The sequence below is a fragment of the Petromyzon marinus genome, chromosome 17 (genome assembly GCF_048934315.1).
Source record: "Petromyzon marinus isolate PM22_M1 ecotype Great Lakes invasive population chromosome 17, UKy_Petmar_22M1.pri1.0, whole genome shotgun sequence".
Lineage (NCBI taxonomy): Eukaryota > Metazoa > Chordata > Hyperoartia > Petromyzontiformes > Petromyzontidae > Petromyzon > Petromyzon marinus.
The window spans coordinates 11,744,702-11,763,915 of NC_133683.1; the positions used below are offsets into that span (position 1 = coordinate 11,744,702).

Here is a 19,214-nt window from a genome sequence, read left to right on the forward strand (position 1 = left end):
ATCTGCCATAGACGGTACCCATTGCTGCGGCTTCTCATAGCTACAACCGTTGCGAGCAACTCCGAGACATGGCCATGCCCCAGTGTGGTGTCTGCTGAGGCAGTGGGCGAGTGAGCCAGCGAGGGCAAGCGAGCCTTGCCGAGAGAGAATCCTTGCGCGTCTGAGTCCACTCGCCCAGGTCGTCCCACTCGTCGCAGATCTCCTTGCACTTGGTGTTCACGCTCGCCACGTCGTGGTAGTTCAGGTCACTGCACGGGGGGGGGGGGGGGGGGTGGAGAGGCACGAGAACGTTGGGGGTGAAAACGGCTTCATCAGACCCAGCTCAGCTCCCGCAGAACGGCGCGGCGTAACTGTGCCGACGCACGGCGCGATTTAAAATCGGCTCCCAATCCGCACCTCTCCACCGTGAGCCTCCGGATAGCACAGTTGGCTACGTACGGTGCGAAAGAAGTTCAACATACATACAATCGGTGATCAGTGGTGGCAAACTGAATCGCGATTCGGGGGAGAATCTTAACATTCTTACTAAAGTTCCTACCAGAGACTGGTCTATCAAGTCCATTGTATAAAACCCCATGTGTCTATGGTCGAGAGGCCCTATGAGAGGCTGGTCTGTAAGTCGATGGTCTTGAGACACAGGAAGAGAGCGGTCTGCCCACTGATGAAAACTGGGTCAACCTCCCAACCGGGATTTTAACTCGTAACCTTCCCATTGCGAGCCGCTTGCTCTACCCTCAAAGGGGTTTTTGTGACATAAATTAATGACCAAAAACTTGCCCTGCAAAGGTCACGATCCTGAAAACTCATTTCTTTAAAGCTGTTTTTTTTGTGTTTAGTTTCTCGTCCTTTCCCCGCACCTCCGATTAGCACGGTTGGCTACGTACGGTGTGAAAGAAGTTCAGCGTACACGCGTACACGCGCGCACCGTTGGCTGCCGAAACCCGCGACCTTCAGGGCCGCGAGAGGAGACGCGAGCACGCGGCTAAACCCGGCCGCCCGGGTGGCACGATCCCCAAGGGGGTGGGGGGGGGCGTTGGCGGCGGCATCACCGGGAGCGCTCGCGACTTACTTGAGCTCCTGGGCGATGGCTGCGATCTGCTCGACGCGGTCCTGGTGAGCAGCAAGGTCACTCTCAAACGCCTCGTGCTTCTTCAGCAGAGCCTTGAGCTCCGCCAGCGACACCGACTCGTAGTCCTTCTGCTGCAGCATCTGCTGCTTGCCTGCGAGCACCAGTCATCATCAGCAGCATCAGCATCATCAGCATCATCAGCATCATCAGCATCATCAGCATCATCAGCATCATCATTATCATCAGAATCATCATCAGCATCAGAATCATCAGCAGCATCATCAGCAGCATCATCAGCAGCATCATCGTCTTCTGCTGCAGCATCTGCTGCTTGCCTGAGCACCAGTCATCATCAGAATCATTATCGGCATCCTATGCCTTCTGCAGCATCTACTGCTTTCTAGTGAGCGCATAACCACTAGCAGCATCATCCGCATCATCGTCATCATTACCAGCAGCAGCAGCATCAGCAGCAGCATCAGCAGCAGCATCAGCAGCATCGTCAATCCACGACTCATTCCATGCCAAATAATGAAATTAATTAACACCGTGAAGCTGGCATTTGGTCACTCGGCGAGCGATCGGGACCTCCGGCGCGCTCGCGCTACCTTCAGTCCACGACTTGTGGATCTTGGCTTTCTGCCGGAACTTCTCGGCCAAGTGGTCCAATCGCTCCAGTCTCCGAATCTCGTTCAGCAGCCACTCCTCGTAGCCCTTCTCCGCCTGCTCCAGGTGCGACCACGCGTTCCCAATGTCCTGCGCCGCGCGGCAAAAACACGGGCGGAGGATCAACGGTCGCGTCGCCCGCTGGCTCCGCGATGTGCACAGGATTCTCACGCCGTTATGTCGAGTACACCCAAGGGATGAGTTGCCGATTTAAAGAGTTCAGGCTCACAAGAGTTTTGGACATTGAAGGACCGTTTTGGAGTTTTTGGACCATTTACGTGATGTAATAACCGAATGCGTCTCCGTGCTTGTGAAAGTGATGTAATGTAAGTGACGTCCATACACTGTCACGTCACACTTTTTCTAAATTTAAAACTCATTCCCTTAGAACAAACCAATTAGTATTTCCTGAAGAAGTGCATTGTGGTCACCTTGCTTTAGGTCGCCATCAAAATAAAATGCAAGCAAATGTGACCCAACTGACAGCGGCAATGATGCAGCGATAGACGAACTTTGGACCAGTTTCGGCACAATTAGGACTCATCGGCACAGTATATCCACCGATCTAGATCCAAAACTCACGTCTTTGGAACTGATTTTTTGCGTTAATTGTCCTTCCCCCGCACCTCAGATCAGTACGGCTAAGTACGGTGCGAAAGAAGTTCGACACACATTCGTACATGCACAAAGTCCATACGTACGCAAAGTGGATACATACACAAAAGTCCATAAAAATATTAAACCCCCGTGCCCGGCGCTCACCGACACGAGCTTGCCCTCGGAGGGCATGAAGGCAGGGCGGTTCATGAGGCGCAGCTTGGTCTGCAGCGTGTTGAAGTTGATCTCCAGCTGGCACTTGTCGCCAGCCTTGGGCGGCTTGTGCACGCGGCGGTAGTCGCGGAAGTCCTCCAGCTTGCCCTGCATGGCCGGCATGTTGTTCTGCGTGTTGCGGTCCTCCAGCACCGGGATCGTGCGGTTGATCCACTCCAGCAGCTGCAGGCGGGCGCGCACGCACACACGCACAAGAGAGATCGACGCGTTCGTGAGTGACACGCACGCGGGGGGCCGGGGCCGGTCTGCTCCGAGTGGCGGACGTTGTGCCACGAAGGCGCCCGCGCGTACGTGAACAAAAATAACATCGACTTGACTTGTTATGGACGAATGCGTTGAGTTTGGTTTTTCTCTTTTTCGTCGGTCCACAAGAGCGGCACTTCTCTGCCAAGAGTCGAGGACTTGGAACAAGCGGGGCTCCATTGTCCCCCTCTCTACCGACACCACGCATAAGCGCCCGCACGTCCCCCGTAAGTTCCCGTACACAGCGAGGAGGCCGCGCAGGGCGCGGGACTCACGTTGCTGGCCAGGTGCTCGTAATCCTCCATGAGACGCTCATTGTCCTGGTTGACAGCCAGCACCTTGCAGATTCTGTTGGCGGCCGTCTCGGCCTGAGAGTGCAGCGCCACACACACACACACACAGAAGCCGCGGTGTCACGTGCGGGGACTCGCACTCGCACAGACACGGACGGACATGGACGTGTACATGGACACGCGCACGCCACCCTCCCCCCGCCCCCTACTCCGGCGCACGGAAGCTTCTCGCGCGATTTGCGTTTCTAGGGGCAGTGCGGGCGTGCATGACAGGATGGAGGCGGGGGGGGGGGGGTGGCGGGCGGAGTTGGGGGGGGAGTAAGCAAAGCTCGGAGCCGCGCACATCAAGGGCCCGATTCGCGGATGGAGAGTGTTCCTTTTCGTCGTCAGATGTGTCACGGGAACCACTGCCCTTTTTTCCCATCAACAATGATCGATCAGAACGAGTTTGAGCCACGATGTGAATTGGGCCCCTGATGTGTTGGCAACTAGTCCTATGCGTTCCGGTTTTTATCCCGATTATGAAAGACGTACTTTTTGTCCGCTGCATTTTTAAGCAGTTGGGGTGGGGAGGGAGGGAGGTGTGTCTTATAAACCGGTCGGTGTACGCGCGCGATCAGATTTATGTAATAATGGCGCGAGATACTGTGTGTCGTACTTTCCCGAGTTCTCATTATATGAAGAATACGGTAATATTATGAATGTGTCGGTGAGCAACAAACATTTTGCTCAGTTTTTTTTTACTCATCAAGCGCGTGACGTTATTTTTCGAATCGTTGATTTCCGCGCGAGGAGTTTTATACGTGGGCATGCAAAATAAGTTAAGAGGACATTTAATAATCACAGGAGTAAACATTACTTTAAATGTAATCCCTGATGTGTAAAATGCAATAACGACCATTTTCCTAAACGTGCTCTGCTAACGGAGGCACGTACATCGGGTCCGGGGGGGGGGCGAAGAACACAAGAGTGGAAACTGTACCTTGCTCAGGTCTAGCACAGAAAGAAGCAAGGAAGGATAAAGACACGGGCATCCTTTCCTCCCAGAGATTGCCTCAACTTGCAAAGAAAGAGCGGAAAGGGAGACAGAGCGGAGGGCACACACACACACACACAAAACAAAAAAGGTTTGCAAAGACAAGGAATTCTTCTGGATCAGTGGGCATAGATCAGCGGCCCCCGTTTGAAGTCGTGAGGCGCCGATGACATAAATCATGGACGATAGCAGTGGGCATCATGTCGGAGGTATGCGAGAGAGAGCGAGAGAGCGAGCGAGCGAGAGAGAGAAAACAGGCGGAGATGAGGAGCCAAGCGTAAAATCTGTTTTAGACATCTCAGCAATCCCGTGCGTCTTATCAAAACCATTTGCGAATAGACACTTGCAATAAGAAGTCTACGGGAACATAACAAGTCTACGGGAACATAACAAGTCTACGGGAACATCTCAGCGATTCGCACAGCAAACTCTCCAAAACTTGGCTTTTTGAAGCACTGGGCAAGAGGTTGGATGCCTTGGCGACAAACGCACCTTCTGGGCCCCGGAGAAGGCGTGATAGTAGCACGACACGTAGGTCATGATGGCCTTCTCGTCGGGCCGCGCGGTGTTCACGATGTCTGCACCGTGGACAGGGAGCCAGAGAGAGAGAGAGAGAGACGAGGAGTTAACCCGCTGTCCTCCACACAACACAACACGAACATTAAACGTCTCAGAAGCCGTGAAGCGACGGACACATACATACGGCGCCTGTGTGCGCCCCACTGCTGGATTGAGGGGATTTCTCCTCCCCCCACCCACCCCAAATGCCGTATGGGTCGCGTTGGGGATTTTTTTTTACCATATACTTCGCCCAAGTGATTGGTAAAATTAAGCATATCAAAGGACACGCCTAGTGACTTGTGCACAAAATATAATGGACTACTGTTCAGTAGGATCCTGCATTGGGATGTTTGGTCAATTGCCTAAGAGGACACCGCGGTGGCGAGATGTTAACTACCTCGCCTGGTATACAGGGGGTCGTGGGTTAGATCCCGACCCTGACGCCTGTTGTATATTTTGGGGTTTGCATGTTCTTCTAGTGGTCGTGTGAATTTTTCCCTCCACATTTATCAAGATGGATTTAGATTATTTGGCTTCTATACATTTCCATGTGATAAGCCACTTCGTTGGGCTATAATGTGGCCAGGTCGCTTCTGAAAAAGCTATACATCTCAGTGGGCCTTACCTGGATTTTTTTTTAAATAGAGTATTTGGCTGTTGTCCACATGACATCATCAACCACCATGCAATCTCCCATTACCCGTGCGTCAAGTCTTTACCCAAGGGCTCTGCATGCATATGGAGACGCCCTGTTATGTCACGAGAGAAACCGAAGCACACAAACGTCACCTTCGGCGTCCAACATCTTGGGGATGTCCAGGTATTTCTCGGCCACCTCGAAGGCATTGTTCAGGTTCCCAATGGGATCATCCTGCAATCCGAGCAAAGGGGCACCCGCAGCCGGCCACGCATTTGTCACAACAAATACACGAACCGCATTCTCTGCTTCTCGTCCAATTGTTTCAAATCAAAAGTTAGCTGCACGTGCCCTATAATCCAACGTGTGGCCTGAAACTTGGCACTTGGCCACGCGAGTTACAACTGAGCTCAATAGCCCTAAATCTACGCACCACTCGGTCCACGTGCCACTGAGCCCACGTGCCACTGAGCCTAGATGTCTCCAGGCCGATGTGCCATTCAGTCCACGTGCCACTCAGCCTAGATGTCTCCCGGCCGACGTGCCACGGAGCCCACGTGCCACCGTGCCCACGTGCCACTAAGCCTGGGTGCTTTCCAGCCTAGGCGCCACCCCGATTAGCATAGTTGGCTACATACTGTGCGAAAGAAGTTCAACATACATGCAAACATGCATACATACTCAAGTCCGCCAAGCGGATTTGATAAAGTAATTCAAGGGAAAACGTTCCTCACGAGATCTGATGCATTCCAGGTGATTGGGCTGCAGGCTCAAACCAAAAATACTACTTTTAAGTATCTGGGTGTTTGCGTAGCCAAGTGTTCATCCAGCGGTCTGGCCACCGCTCTAGTTTAAACAGCCGATGGCTGGCTTCCCCCTGCCAGGCATAGATTTATTTGAAAGGGTATTATTATCAACGTGCGCCATTGACCAAATCACCAGGAATGTGTCTAATCGGATCTCAGGCGCTAAGCAATGAACAAAAAGAAAAACCCCAAAAAACCACCAACGCAGAAATCAAACTATTGCAGTTGCTGTTGTCATTGACGCAATTCAAGATTAACGCAACGTCTATCCAGGCCGAAACACAACGACCTTGTAATTTATTGTCCATTACATCACCACGGGGGGCTGGGTGGGTCGGGGCGGGGGATCACGCAAAGCCATCGCAGCAGAGGTGGCAATGGTCACACGTCACCTTGCGCAGTTTGTCGTAGTCGATGAGATCGGGCCGGTGGCGATGGATGAGGGCGTTGAATGCCAGCCCATCCTTCCAGCTGTGACACGCACACACGCGACGCACGCGGTGCATCACCAGCCAGCGCTAGCCCCGGCGACCGACGCCACGCATCACACACGAGCCGCTCCCAGCAACGGCTGGGGCACGGTTTGATTATTTGGTTTGGCAGCGTCCTCTACCGCTAAATATACGGCAACAATGTGAAAACATATGTCGTGCTCGTTCCACTAATCTGCCCTGGCTAACACGGCGTGGCAGGAAGTGGATTCCAATTCCCTCCCCTTCCCCGCCTTGATTGTGTTTGGTGAATTCGGTAATGTTTAAGGACGTGTTGACTTTACCCAACTGCTGTGAATACCAGACAACACAAGAGGCAATTAAGCACACAATCCCAGACAGAACCCAACAGAAGGAGCCACGAGCATTCATTATAATAAGACCGCCGTTTTTTTTCTTTTTAAACTAACTGATCTCAACCGCAATATTTTTTAAGAGTTCTAGGCCTCTCAAAGCAGGTGCCTTGAAAAGGATGCTAAAGGCTATCTTGGAAGGCTAGGGGATGATCAATGCGGCAGTTTGGAATAAGAGTTGGCGGGAAAGCACCAATGACGTCATCTCAAAAGAGGAGGTTGCGATGATGGGTGGGTCACGTGTGCAGGGTGGAGGAGGGCATTGAAGTGGCAGCCAGAGGTTGGAGACCTAAAGGTCGGGGGGTCAGACGCTGTAAAATGAGACCTTGGAAATTGGACGTTGTCTTTGTCGCAAATTGTGAGATTCAGCGGAAGAAAGTGATGGCGAAGCGTGGTAGCTTCAATGGCACTGAATGTGATGCCATACTGACCCGTGGCTTGCTTTCTTGTTATTATTTTTTTATTAATAAACTCAATTATCCTCTTTCACTATTTTCCCCCCCCCCACCACTGAAAAGCGTTGGGCGAGGGGACAAAAACGCAACGACGGAGCAAAGAGCTTTGGGGGCCCTCATCGGCGGCACTTCCACGCGCAGCGCGGGAGGAAGCGCGGAGAACGTTTTTTTTTTTCGCACGAAGGCCTGCAATGGGCTCCCTCGGATCACCGTCCACTTACCGTCAACCAACAAAGGTCGACGGTTTTTCAAGGCCTTACACATTCATGACCTCCCTTCAGCCATATAGTCCATCAAGATCAGTAAGATCCTCGGGTTGTGCATTGCTCAACTGTGGCACAGTCTAGGCTCAGCGCTCCAAAGGGTGGCGGTGCCTTCGCGGTTGCGGCACCAAAACTCTGGAACTCGTTGCCCTTCGAGGTCAGGGGACTTCCAAGAAACTAAAAACATATCTGCTTAAAATGGCATTCTCTTGGGTTTTGAAACCCAGCAATAACCGAATCCGTGTCATCTCAACACCACCGAGTGCAGGGGGTGGGGGGGGGGGGGAAGTTCCCGCAAAAGCTCCAGACAAGCACGGAGCAAAACGTCGGACATCGTATTCCGGAACCGCGTGCGGTGGCGGCGCTTTTGCGGAGCCGCTCCGCGCTGCCGTGAACGCAAACGGCGTTATGCGCGATGGGAGAGCGGGAGAGCGGGAGAGCCGCCACTGTCGGGAGCTCACCTGGTGTGGAAGTTCTGCACGTTGACGTTCTTGTATGGGGCGGTCTTCCTCTGACACCACAGCAGCAGCCCCTCCTTGGCGGACGTGTCTGCACACGCGGACGAGAGCGGTGTCGTCATCGTCTTGTTATTATTATGAGCGAGCACTGTCGGAGACGAAGTGCACTCGCCATGTATGGTATACACTTTATCATCGTCAGCAGCGGCAGCAGCAGCAGCCACAGTCTATCAACTGTTGGATGAAGGCCTCCCCAAGCAACTGCAGCCATCTCTCACTGTTTTCTGATGGAACAATCCATCTGGCTTCTATGCACCAAATACAAGAGGTTATGAATCCATGGGCCAAGCCCAAATATTATCCATGTTGCTACCGCCTGAGACGGCAAAATTTGAGTCAGATCAATATCTTTAAATCAGCCATAAAAGGGACTTTGTGAAGGGTAAATTATCGTGTAATTCACCTTTTACTGGGCGTATACAGAAACAGGTAAATATTTGCTCCCGCCCGCGCAAACCAATTCTGCTCTGTGCCCCTGGACTACAAGGTGCGCATGAAGCGGCGCACGCAGTTGCAAGTGACGCTCAGAGGCCACCCGATTGCGTTGGTGCAACGCTAACCAAGCAAGTCACGGCGAACTCTCCCAGTGACCGTTTCCATGGCCGGGAGGGACGCCAACGCAACCACGTGTGCTGCCCCCTGTGTGTGACCGCGGTGCGGTGGGATGGGGTCTTCTCTGCCATTTGCGCTGGGTAATCGCAAAACTAGCAAGGCCCGTCGCACGTAACCGCCCATCACAGAGGGCACTTTCTTGCCCCGGGGGGGGGGGGGGGGGGGAGCTCTTCCCAGTGAATACGAATCGACGCCTGCCGCCACGACTTGCACGCACAGCCTCCGCCGAGCAAAAGCCACTGACCCCCAACCAACTGCTCACCCGAACTCCCGTTTGCACTAAATAATGGAATGCGTTCTAAAGTCCAAAACAACAAGTCGGTGCCCCTCTGCTCAAAGCTGCGAAGGGGTTGGCCGCTCTTCCCCATTCACGGCACTGGACCAGCGGCGCAAATCCCACGGTGCCACCGTGGGTGCCAGTTTCTACCTGCAAACTGAACACTTGCTACCTTCTGACGTTGTCCAAATGTGATCGACTAGGACCACCTAAACCATTAGCGTGGTTGGCGACGTATGGCGCGAAAGAAGTTCAACATGCACACACAGAGCCTGGAGGCACTGCTGGGCTCAATCGACACCAAACCGGGGTTTAAACCGGCAACAGTGATTGCGAGTCGAGCAACTGTGATCGCAAGAGCCACTCGGCCATATGGAGTTTTATTCTACTCTCAGAAGATATTTTCGCACAAACTGAATGCAAGGGCAATGCCACTCCAAAGCAATGCAGTCTGGGACCCTCAGACCTATAAAACAATATATGTACGTACAATTAATTTATTTCGCACCGTACGTAGCCAACTGTGCTCATCGGAGGTGCGATAGCAATAATTTTGAGCTCCTTGTCAGTCCGTTGCCGATTTGAAGGCCTCCCCGTGATGTCTTTACCACGGGGCTTGTTTGACCATATTTTACCGCACTGGTCCGTGAATAGGCTGGTGACACGTGGGTTGGAAGCCAGGACTGGTTCAGATATCAATTGCACCGCCGATACTACGGAAGCTGTGGCCCGGAATCCAACCGAGGTCAGTGCGCCGCCGCTCCTCGCAGCAGACTTTTAAATAACGCGCACAGCAAATCGACCGCCGAGTTCTATTCATAGCTCCCCGGTGCATTTCGATCACCAAGCGTCTGGGGCCAATTAGGCGAAATGAGTGAACAGTGAAGTGCCGGGGAAACACTGTGTGTGCAACGGGCATGGAACAAGGGCGTGCATGTGTACGTGCGTGACACAATATACACACGCGCACACACACACACACACAGAATGCGCCAGCACTCCCTGTTGACTGTGTGACGCATATGGAAAAACCATAACTGGACCGGTTTGTACATTGCAATAACATTTGCGAAAAGACACCAGCTCATCGCCTGGTGCCTAATCACCTAGAACACATGAGCCATCTCGGAAGATAAGCAGGGTTGAACCTGGATAGCACAAGGATGGGCAACCACCATGCATAAAACAGGTGCTTTAGGCTGCTTCAGGGCTACGTTGGTGGCTGAGGGCTGTGCAAAATAAATCCATTGTTGTAAGGTACTTCGACGCTCTAACGTATATACCCTGTGCCTTCAAACCACACTAACCAGCGTAGTGAAGTGCAATCAAATAACCCCCATGATCCACTCAGAACTAACGGTGAAAATTTCACATTTCTATGGTGTGGGTCCCAGTCTCTCTGTAGGATGCGCTTCTGTTTTGCGACGTTTTCTCGAAAACAAGTTGCAAAAAAAGGAACTGTACACGTTTTGCGGTGCGGTTGTCGCCCGTGCGATGAAAAAAAACAAACACAGAGGTCCCAGAGAATGTTTTGACTCGGCAGGAAGGGAAGGGGAGGAAACACGGACAATGGGGGCATTATGCAAAAAAAAAATCCGAACAACCGACGCTGTGTTTCATATCACGGTGGGCCGCGAGCCTGCGGTATATCCTGCATCATAATTGCAGGATATACCGCGAGACTGTACATTGCAAAAATAAGAAGTGTGCCCCCTTCACTGTGTTATCACCGTTTCAAATAACAGACATCGATCTCATTCCGTCACAACGTAAATGATTAAGGTGCTTGCTCGAGACAAATGCAGCATTAAAAAAAACAGTAATATATATAGTGGCACAATGATTAATTTAAGAAAAAAAACTATTACATGTTTAACTTAATAAGTCAGAATGTAGAGTGGCATGCAGGAGCACTCTAGCGACGCCACCGCTGTACGGGATGAACCACTACGGTGGACATTTCGCTCTACAGTCAGCGGCGTAGCTGCTGAGTGTGCAGGCGGTGCAACTGCACCGGGGGCCCACGGGATGGAGAAGGGGTCCCGGGCGACGGGGCACGAAGAGAAAGGGGGAAGTGGGCAGGGTTGCCACCCCACTTCATGCCATGCGCCAGGGCCAACCGAGTTACGCCGCTGGCTACAAAGTGATCCTGGTCACGATTTCAGACGATCTCTCTCACTCACGAAGCTTCAAACTTTCGTGCTGAACGGCTTGTAACATACAGCCCGCGGTACGAATCTACAAATGTGCAATTTAGTGGGTTTATTTTACTTGCAATCTTCCACCGTGAAGCTGCCTACATAGAATCTGTCGGTGCGTCACTCACTTTCTATCGAGATGTCCTGGATGGCAAAGCGGAGGATGATGGTCCAGATCATACCCAGCGTCATTTTTGTGTTTCCGTCCACAATTTCTGCAAAACAAGAATTGCAACGACAGACATTCAGCACACACACAACTCCTGTGCCGTGTGTCCCATTAAGCCGCGTAGCCAAATATGCGAACACACTGCACATTATTCCTGGTTCTTTCGGTAAAGTCACATAGAAGGGAAACAAATTTTCTTGTTGTGGTTTTCACACCTGATGATGATTGCTTGTGTTGCAGTCGAAACATCGTGAGAATTGTATTGTTTTATATTTTTATTATTTTATTGTTTCCCTTCTACGTGACTTTACCGAAAGAACCAATAATATGAATCCCTGCAGTCACGAAAGCTTTAAATCAAAAGTTACACTGCACATTATTTTTTAAAGCTCAATACAATTCATACAATCGTGATAATCACGTCAGTTATCCAGGATAGACTCACCGAGTCTTGAGACTCAACAGCATATTTCAAGAGCATGTTTGGGTTAATTGCATTTTAATGTTGAATGTTTCGTTTTATATCGAGTCGTGGTCCATGCAAATTGCATCTCAAAGTCACTAAGGAACCACAGACCAAGTTAGAAGGCACCAGCCAGGCATTGAGCCGTCGCCACCAACAATTGTCCAAGCTCTGCAGTTCTCTATAGATTAATGTCTTGTACGTTTGCATGTTGAACTTCTTTCACCGTGCTAATCAGAGGTGTGGGAAACAACCAACTAAAAATGAGTGTTCTCATGTGGGAGGAAACTGAAGTACCTGGAGAAAACCCACGCATGCGAGGGGGAAACACGCGATCCCACAATATTACATTCGTCCACACTTCACTGTACTGCCTTCTCCTGGTAAGCCAGGGTTTGACACCTCCAATTAGCACGGTTGGCTACATACGGTGCGAAAGAAGTTCAATATACATACCTCCTTGATGCCCACGTGAAGGGAGTTTTGCAACATTTGAACAATCCACCAACCCTTTTAAGGAGTGTCATGCGTGTGGGAGGAAATGAGAGAGAGCATGCTGCAAACACGCAAATGTAATGGCGAATGCTCAAAAGCCCGCGCAGACAGGTTCATGCGCACACTTTCTGCACTATCGTCTCAAGGCTCGCGCACAGCCCGGCAAGTCTGGAAGTTTCACAAAGCTGTGCGATCTGCCAACCCCCTCCTCAAAACCGATAGATCGCAGGCGACCGCCACCACGATGGACTCACTGGTGACAGTTTTAACAAAAACAAATCTGGACAAGTCACTCAACCATCCCACAGTCATTAACCTCATGGCATTCGTGCATTATAAAACATTCATCAATTACAACCACTGCAAGCTCTGGTTTATGACGGGATGGGGATCTCGCATCCAGCAGTGGACTGTGAGCGGCCCACGACTTCATTTCACACGGTCTGTGGCCACGTGAGGCCTACCACTTCCAAATAGCCTGCCAAGATTACGTATCCATCACAGCCACACGAATTGAGTGCGAGAGGGGTAATATTTTTAACCCGGCAAAACTTTGTGTTCGAGTTGTCGTGCGCTCAGTCACCCTCTGTCATTGCAAGGGTCTCTTAGAAGTGATAATGGCATCTGAGGAGTGTGTGTGTGTAGGTGTGTGGGTTAATGTGTGTGTGTGTGTGTAGGAGAGTGGTAGCGTGGGGAGTGGCAGAGTAGCGGTTAGTGCACTGGGCTATGAACCCGGTGATACGCGTTAGATCTCCCACTCACGGCCACCACCAGTAACGATTATCTGAACCGGTGCCTAAGTCGACACCGCCTCAAATGAGGACCTGGTGCGGGGTATAAACATCGCCACTGGGGAGACAAAGGCGGCCCGGTGTGGTGCTAGCCACCCACCCCTCGTGTGCCGTTCAGGCCTTCATAGGAGGCGCTACTCGCTAACAGCACTTTCCCCAACAGTCTGTTAAGGCGAAACGGCGGGGACCTGTCTTTTTTTTGGCAACCCGAGTACAATTCCCGCTCACGGCCAACGGCAGTGTTGATTACCTGACCCAGCCCTAGGTCTCCCCTAGGTCGACTCAGCTTCGGCGATATCACTTGAGGGTGAGGTATTAACACGGAAATGCTGCAGCACGCAAAATGCCCCTTCCCTTTGCGAGGGCCACCACGGGACGTCCAACATACGTTAGCCATCAGGCGTCTTTCTCTAAGGCAACATGAAGCAGCTGAGGCTTCTTCTTCTTCGAGGCAGCAGCACTTTTTATAATGCTCCGCCGGCACTGGGTCTTTAGGTGGCAACGCTAGCAAGGCCCGATAACCGGTGATAGTTTAATGGTAGCAACGGCGGACGGACGCCATTCATTCCTGCCACAGTCTGACCTCTCGTGGAAGTTCCCCTGGAGGTCAGACTGCGGCGGCCCCATCCCACACCCTCCCTCTACTCCTGCTCAGGTGTCAGCCCCGAACATCCACGCTACCGAAGCCCGCACAGATTGGAGCGACGGCAGGGAGCCCCACTTGACACGGCCCGCCGATCTCGACTTGCACACACACGCACGCTGCAAACTCCCCGAGACCGTCATCGGAACCATTGCACATTTGTACGAAAAAAAAACTGAATGCGCGCTGCGGTGGAATGCGTACGGGTGATTAAACAAAAAAAACATTCTACGAACGGACAGGAAGTCCGTTGCAGAAATTTTACTTCCTGTCCGTTCATTTTATGTTCACGAACGACATGACTTCTTGGTCATTGTCACAAGAAGTAGACTAGTTGTGAATATATAATGGACGGGCAGGAAGGTCTCGTGAATTTATAATGAGCGGATGGGAAGCTGTGAATAGAGAAGGACGAGAGAGGAATCCATTTCTCCACGTGAAATATTTAATTTAGTCCATTAACCTATGAGCCTTCCCATACCGATGTTTTGCAGTGGCATTTGTTGAAAGAAGACTACGCTCTGGACCGGTTTAGACCTTCAGGGTCTCATCAGGAGAGTCAGGCCTTCTAAACAACTGTTCACCTCTTAGTAAATGCAAGAGGAAGTGCATGTGAACACAGCCATTCCAGATGTAAACATCTTAATTCGCAAATAAACTCAACACAATCATCAATAACACTGTGGCCTTAAAAGAGAACTATAGAATCAGAATATTTGTTTATACTGGAGGAATCCAATGAGCTATATGGCTCATTTTCACACGTCCAGGATAACAGGCGACGTTTTCAGGAAATGGCCCTGAAATGTATGTATGTTAAACTTATTTTGCTCCAAACATAGCCAAACGTGCTAATTGGAGCTGCGGGGGGAGGGACAATAAACCTCTTCGTGGCACATTAATAGGCCAGAGAGACAGCTTTAACAAGGTTCGGAGACCTAGGAATCTGAGATTGGCCGTGACTGACCGTGACCTTGTAGGACAGCCGCACTGCCGTGTGGACGGCACGGTGACGCAGCTCACCGGACGACCGGCCACCGGAACGTCTCGCTTCAGGTGGAGGCACCATGCCCCAATGCCCGGCCGCCGAGGCCACTTGGCAACAGAGCGACGACGTGGAGTAAAGACTTGAACGAAAGTTCACTCGCAAATGTTTTTTCCCACTTGCACATACGTGGTGACAGATGCTCTGAACAGTGAAGCATTAATACATTAATAAGCGGATTTGACCTTCAAATTTCCAAATGCATGCAGAGACTCTGCGCACTGCAGTGTGGACTGCTTGCTGCTGGGCCAGGGTCACTACCTAAGACACTCGCCCTTCCGTATTTATTCTCTATTATAACGCAGTACTGACGATGACGATGGCAGTGGAGTCAACACCATTTGTGCGTGCGCTCTGGGTATGTACTTGCTGACCCCATCGTTATTTTATGACCAACACAGCTGGCTTGGTGGTCTAGCCAGCGCGATCAATATCACAGTGCACGCATCTCTTTGACGGGGTCACCAGTTCGGAGGTCGTCACCGGGTTGCTAACAGCGGGCGGCACTCTCTCTGAAGCGTGCTCCTCCGGACACTTTGAGCCGATCGCGCGCACGGTTCTGATTGGGCCGACGTGTGGACAGACAGCCCAAGCATCGTAGCTGTGGCCTGATTCAGTGCCAGGATGGTTCTCAAATCGGTTGTGGAAGCAAGCTATCAGAAGAGGGCTCAAGGGGTCTAACACCGTGCCAGAGAGCCGAGCGAGCGGCGCCGAGACCCTGGGTTTGAATCCGAGTTTCAGTCGCCTGCCATTAAAACCAGGTTCGCAAGTCATCAAGTGAAGGGGAGATTTGATGGCCTCGGTCTGACTGCATAAACAAATCTAATTAAATGAAACATTTGATATTTATGTTCGTTTGTTCCAGGTCTGTAAAAATGTAATCGTTGTTTTGACTGACACACACCAAACACTCTGTGCGGGGCATATATAAGGAGGGCCTCAAGCATTCATCAAGATGTGATGTCAGAAGCAGTTTGTGACTGGTCTCTGACAGAGAAGAGGAAATGTTCTGTATCAGAGTGGTGCACTGCTCACTGTACTTTGTTCCACTACCACACCACGGGGGTCAAAGTCATTCTCGCCTTTGGAATTCTCTCCCATCGTCTCGTCTCCCGAGTCCTTATAAACATTACCCCCTTACTCGAGTCCAGGAAACGTATTCACTCATTCAGGCCGAGTTCTCGATCGAACGTTGCGTCCGTATTCACGAACGATGGCGTGCACTGTAAACAGTGCTTCTCATCGTCGTTGCTATTGCCTATTGCGCTTACAACAGTGCTGTTTGTTACGGACCGCTTCGCGTTTTTAGACCACCGAGGCCCGTGTGTTCGGTTCGCTAAAACCGCGAATTAAACACGACCCGGAATAAAAATTCGGAGAGAAAAAAGTATATATTAAGTGAACTGCATTCAAAGTTCCGTGCCACTCCCCCCTTCCCCCAGGGGGCAGTTGTAAACTCCTGTTTGCCAATCGGGATCAATAAAAAAGACCCTGCTGCACTCCCCTTCCCCGCGCACTCCCCCCCACTGCTGCGAGAACCACCGCACAAAGTATGCGGTGTCCCTGCGAAGGTATGCGGGCACTCCCCATTCCACGTGGGAGTTGACAGGTTGAGTCTTTGGCCCCGCCAATCCACGCGGGGGCTCAATCCACGCAGCGCCACGGTGCCAGCCGCCGCCGCCACCACAACCCACGCCGTGTCGCTTCGCCATCAAACATTTATAGCAGTTAAACTTTTCAATGGACGTTTACAAGCACAGCCCCGGTGGCGAGATGCTCACTACCTCGCCTGGTATACAGGAGGTCGTGAGTTCGATCCCGATCCTGATGCCTGATCCTGATGCCTGCTGTATATTTGTAGTTTGAGTGTCTCTTTCCCCGTGGTCGCGTGGATTTTGGCCTGGGTCCTCCGGTTTATCCCTCCATATATATAAAAACGTGCGTTTAGAGTATTTGGCTGCTTAACAATTTCCACATCATAAGCCACTTCGTTGAGCTGTCATTTGTGGCCAGGTCGCTTTTGAAAAAGAGCTACAGAGCTCAGAGGGCTTTACCTGGCAAAAATAAAAATATATAGTTTTTAAAAGAGCTTTAATTCCACTGCTGGATGCGTGTCTCTGCACGCCGGGTGGGTTGTGGTGTTTTTTTGCATGCTGGTGAAGGATGGAGGCATAGACGCATGGCAGGAGCTGAGCAGAGTACAACACTGGGTTTTACTGCACTGCTTCTCTGCTCACCACCACCGCCACGTAGCACGGCCCACATAGCCTTGGCAGCCCGGCAAGTGTGGTGGTCACCCATCCAAGCACACTCCAGGCTCGAGCTTGCTTAGCATTCGAGAACGGATTGAGATCAGGCACATTCCAGGTACTTGAAAACGAACGTCTTCTAAACATCGATGGGGTTTGTTTACATAAAAAATATATATTTTTTAAAACCGTCACAGTATCTCAATCAAATGTTGCTCTGTGGCTCATCCCTGTTGGCAGATGAGCCCAACATTCCTACGGCAGAGGCTGGTCATCCGAATGGTGAGTCAACTGGTGACGTCTCTCAAAGCGATTCTCCTTTTATGGAAGCTGGAGGACGGTTGGCGACGTACGGTGAAGTTCAACATACATGTATGCATATTGAACTTTTATATACTGACCCCTGACCCCACAACCTCCTGACAGCGCCGAGCTCAGCGCCAGGGTCACATGAACACAAATCACACAGCAGCCGGTGATTTTAGTTCAAATTACTTTTAAAAAAATAGAATTTTTAAAAAACCCACGAGCCTATCTGCGAGTGCGCGCTCTTAGAGGAGAGCGACGCTGACTGCGCCGGTTTTCCACGATTGTGCTGCGTAAGCTCTCCGTTACGTTTTGGGGTCATGCTACCGCGTCCGCCGTTCGGCGTCACGCCCGACGTTTCACTCCGTGTGCCGGGAGCATTCTTCCAGATCTTAAATCTAGTTCCTTGGTTCCTCCAGAAGCTCGAACGGCGCGTCAACCGAAAGCGTCTGGCATTGGCTAACCCGGGCAACCTGCAGTACAGATCCCCCCCGTCAATGCGTGGCGATCGTAACTTATACCCTTGCCGTGTGTGTGTGCACACATTCAACGACTTAGCCTGGGAATCGTGCAGTTATCCAAAAGGGAGTCTTAGGAGAGACATCCTGCCAGACTGGTCCAGCGTGTAGACACTGGCCCGGCGCTGTAATTTCCTAATTGGCCCTGGGTGTGGCCACGTAACATAACGAAGGTCATGTGCATGTTGCAGCAGATGCCAACGCCTGCCCCATCCCGCCCGCACCCGACTCCAGCCCAGACTCTCTCCGACGTGTCGACGCGATTTAAAACACCTTGGCCTGCAGTAGTACGTTTATCATCGTCGTCGGCATTGTCATCAGCCAGGATTAACCTGCTCCTGATGGAAGAGCACCACCACCCCCCTTCGCCCTCCTCCCCAAGCCACTGCCATCTCTTACGATCCACCTGGCGCATGCATGCGCGCCGATTTCAGCGCTCCATCTCTCCATGGTGTGTTCTCCTTCGGGATTCAAGTTCGGGTCGCCGTACTCGTGGCGCAGTGCGCTAACCGCTGCACCACCACTCCCCACCCCGTGGTTCGAGCTGTTCGGCATTAAAATTAATTAATTTTCCACCAACACAGTTAAGCTGCGAAACAAGTGCTTTTTTTATTACGGAGGGATTAACTTTCACTCCACGACAGAAATACATCTGGATAAACCGAGGGCGTTAAGCCACATTCAAGTTAAATTAAAATGTAATTATTCGGAGACGGACAAAGTTCAGTCCTCAAAGGATTGTTGTGAACATTTATTCATCCAGATTTATCGATTTAAAAAAAAACATTCCTTTCATATTTACGGGGGCATAAGAACCTCCACCCACGCCGACCCAATACACTCAAAATGGCGGCCGAGAAAGTAAGGACGCGGGGCTGGAGTTGGCCCTTCTCCACAACGCTAATTAAAATTCGGGATGTGCATTACAATTACCGATCGCGACGTCCATCTGTATGTCACATGTTTTTTTTAATTCCTCCGTTAAAGTTATCCAAAACGCAAAGTGTTTAATATTTTGTTTCCCATTAAAGCCGTGTGTGTGCTCGCTTTAGGAAAGCCTTCCGTCCGACAATAGGAAACCACTGGAGCTGTGCACTTGTAAATCATCTACATTGAATACACTCATTTCTCTAGAACTGACTTTTGTGTTTATTTTGCTGTCCTTCCCCCACACCTCCGATTTGGGCGGATGGCTGCGTACGGTGCGAACAAGGTTCGAGCGATGC

At 51.2% G+C, this 19,214-nt stretch overlaps 1 protein-coding gene across 2 annotated transcripts in view; it reads right to left on the reverse strand.

The window, feature by feature from the left end:
- LOC116943338 (alpha-actinin-1-like) overlaps positions 1-19,214 on the reverse strand; it is a 78,063-nt gene that overhangs the window by 13,994 nt on the left and 44,855 nt on the right. For both annotated transcript variants that reach the window (XM_032956153.2, XM_032956154.2), the window contains exons 4-13: positions 11,438-11,524; positions 8,166-8,253; positions 6,535-6,613; positions 5,489-5,570; positions 4,631-4,716; positions 3,085-3,177; positions 2,498-2,728; positions 1,678-1,825; positions 1,070-1,220; positions 140-248 (exon numbers count right to left, since the gene is read on the reverse strand). In XM_032956153.2, coding sequence (XP_032812044.1) covers positions 140-248; positions 1,070-1,220; positions 1,678-1,825; positions 2,498-2,728; positions 3,085-3,177; positions 4,631-4,716; positions 5,489-5,570; positions 6,535-6,613; positions 8,166-8,253; positions 11,438-11,524 — 1,154 coding nt within the window. The remainder of the gene's footprint in view (positions 1-139; positions 249-1,069; positions 1,221-1,677; positions 1,826-2,497; positions 2,729-3,084; positions 3,178-4,630; positions 4,717-5,488; positions 5,571-6,534; positions 6,614-8,165; positions 8,254-11,437; positions 11,525-19,214) is intronic.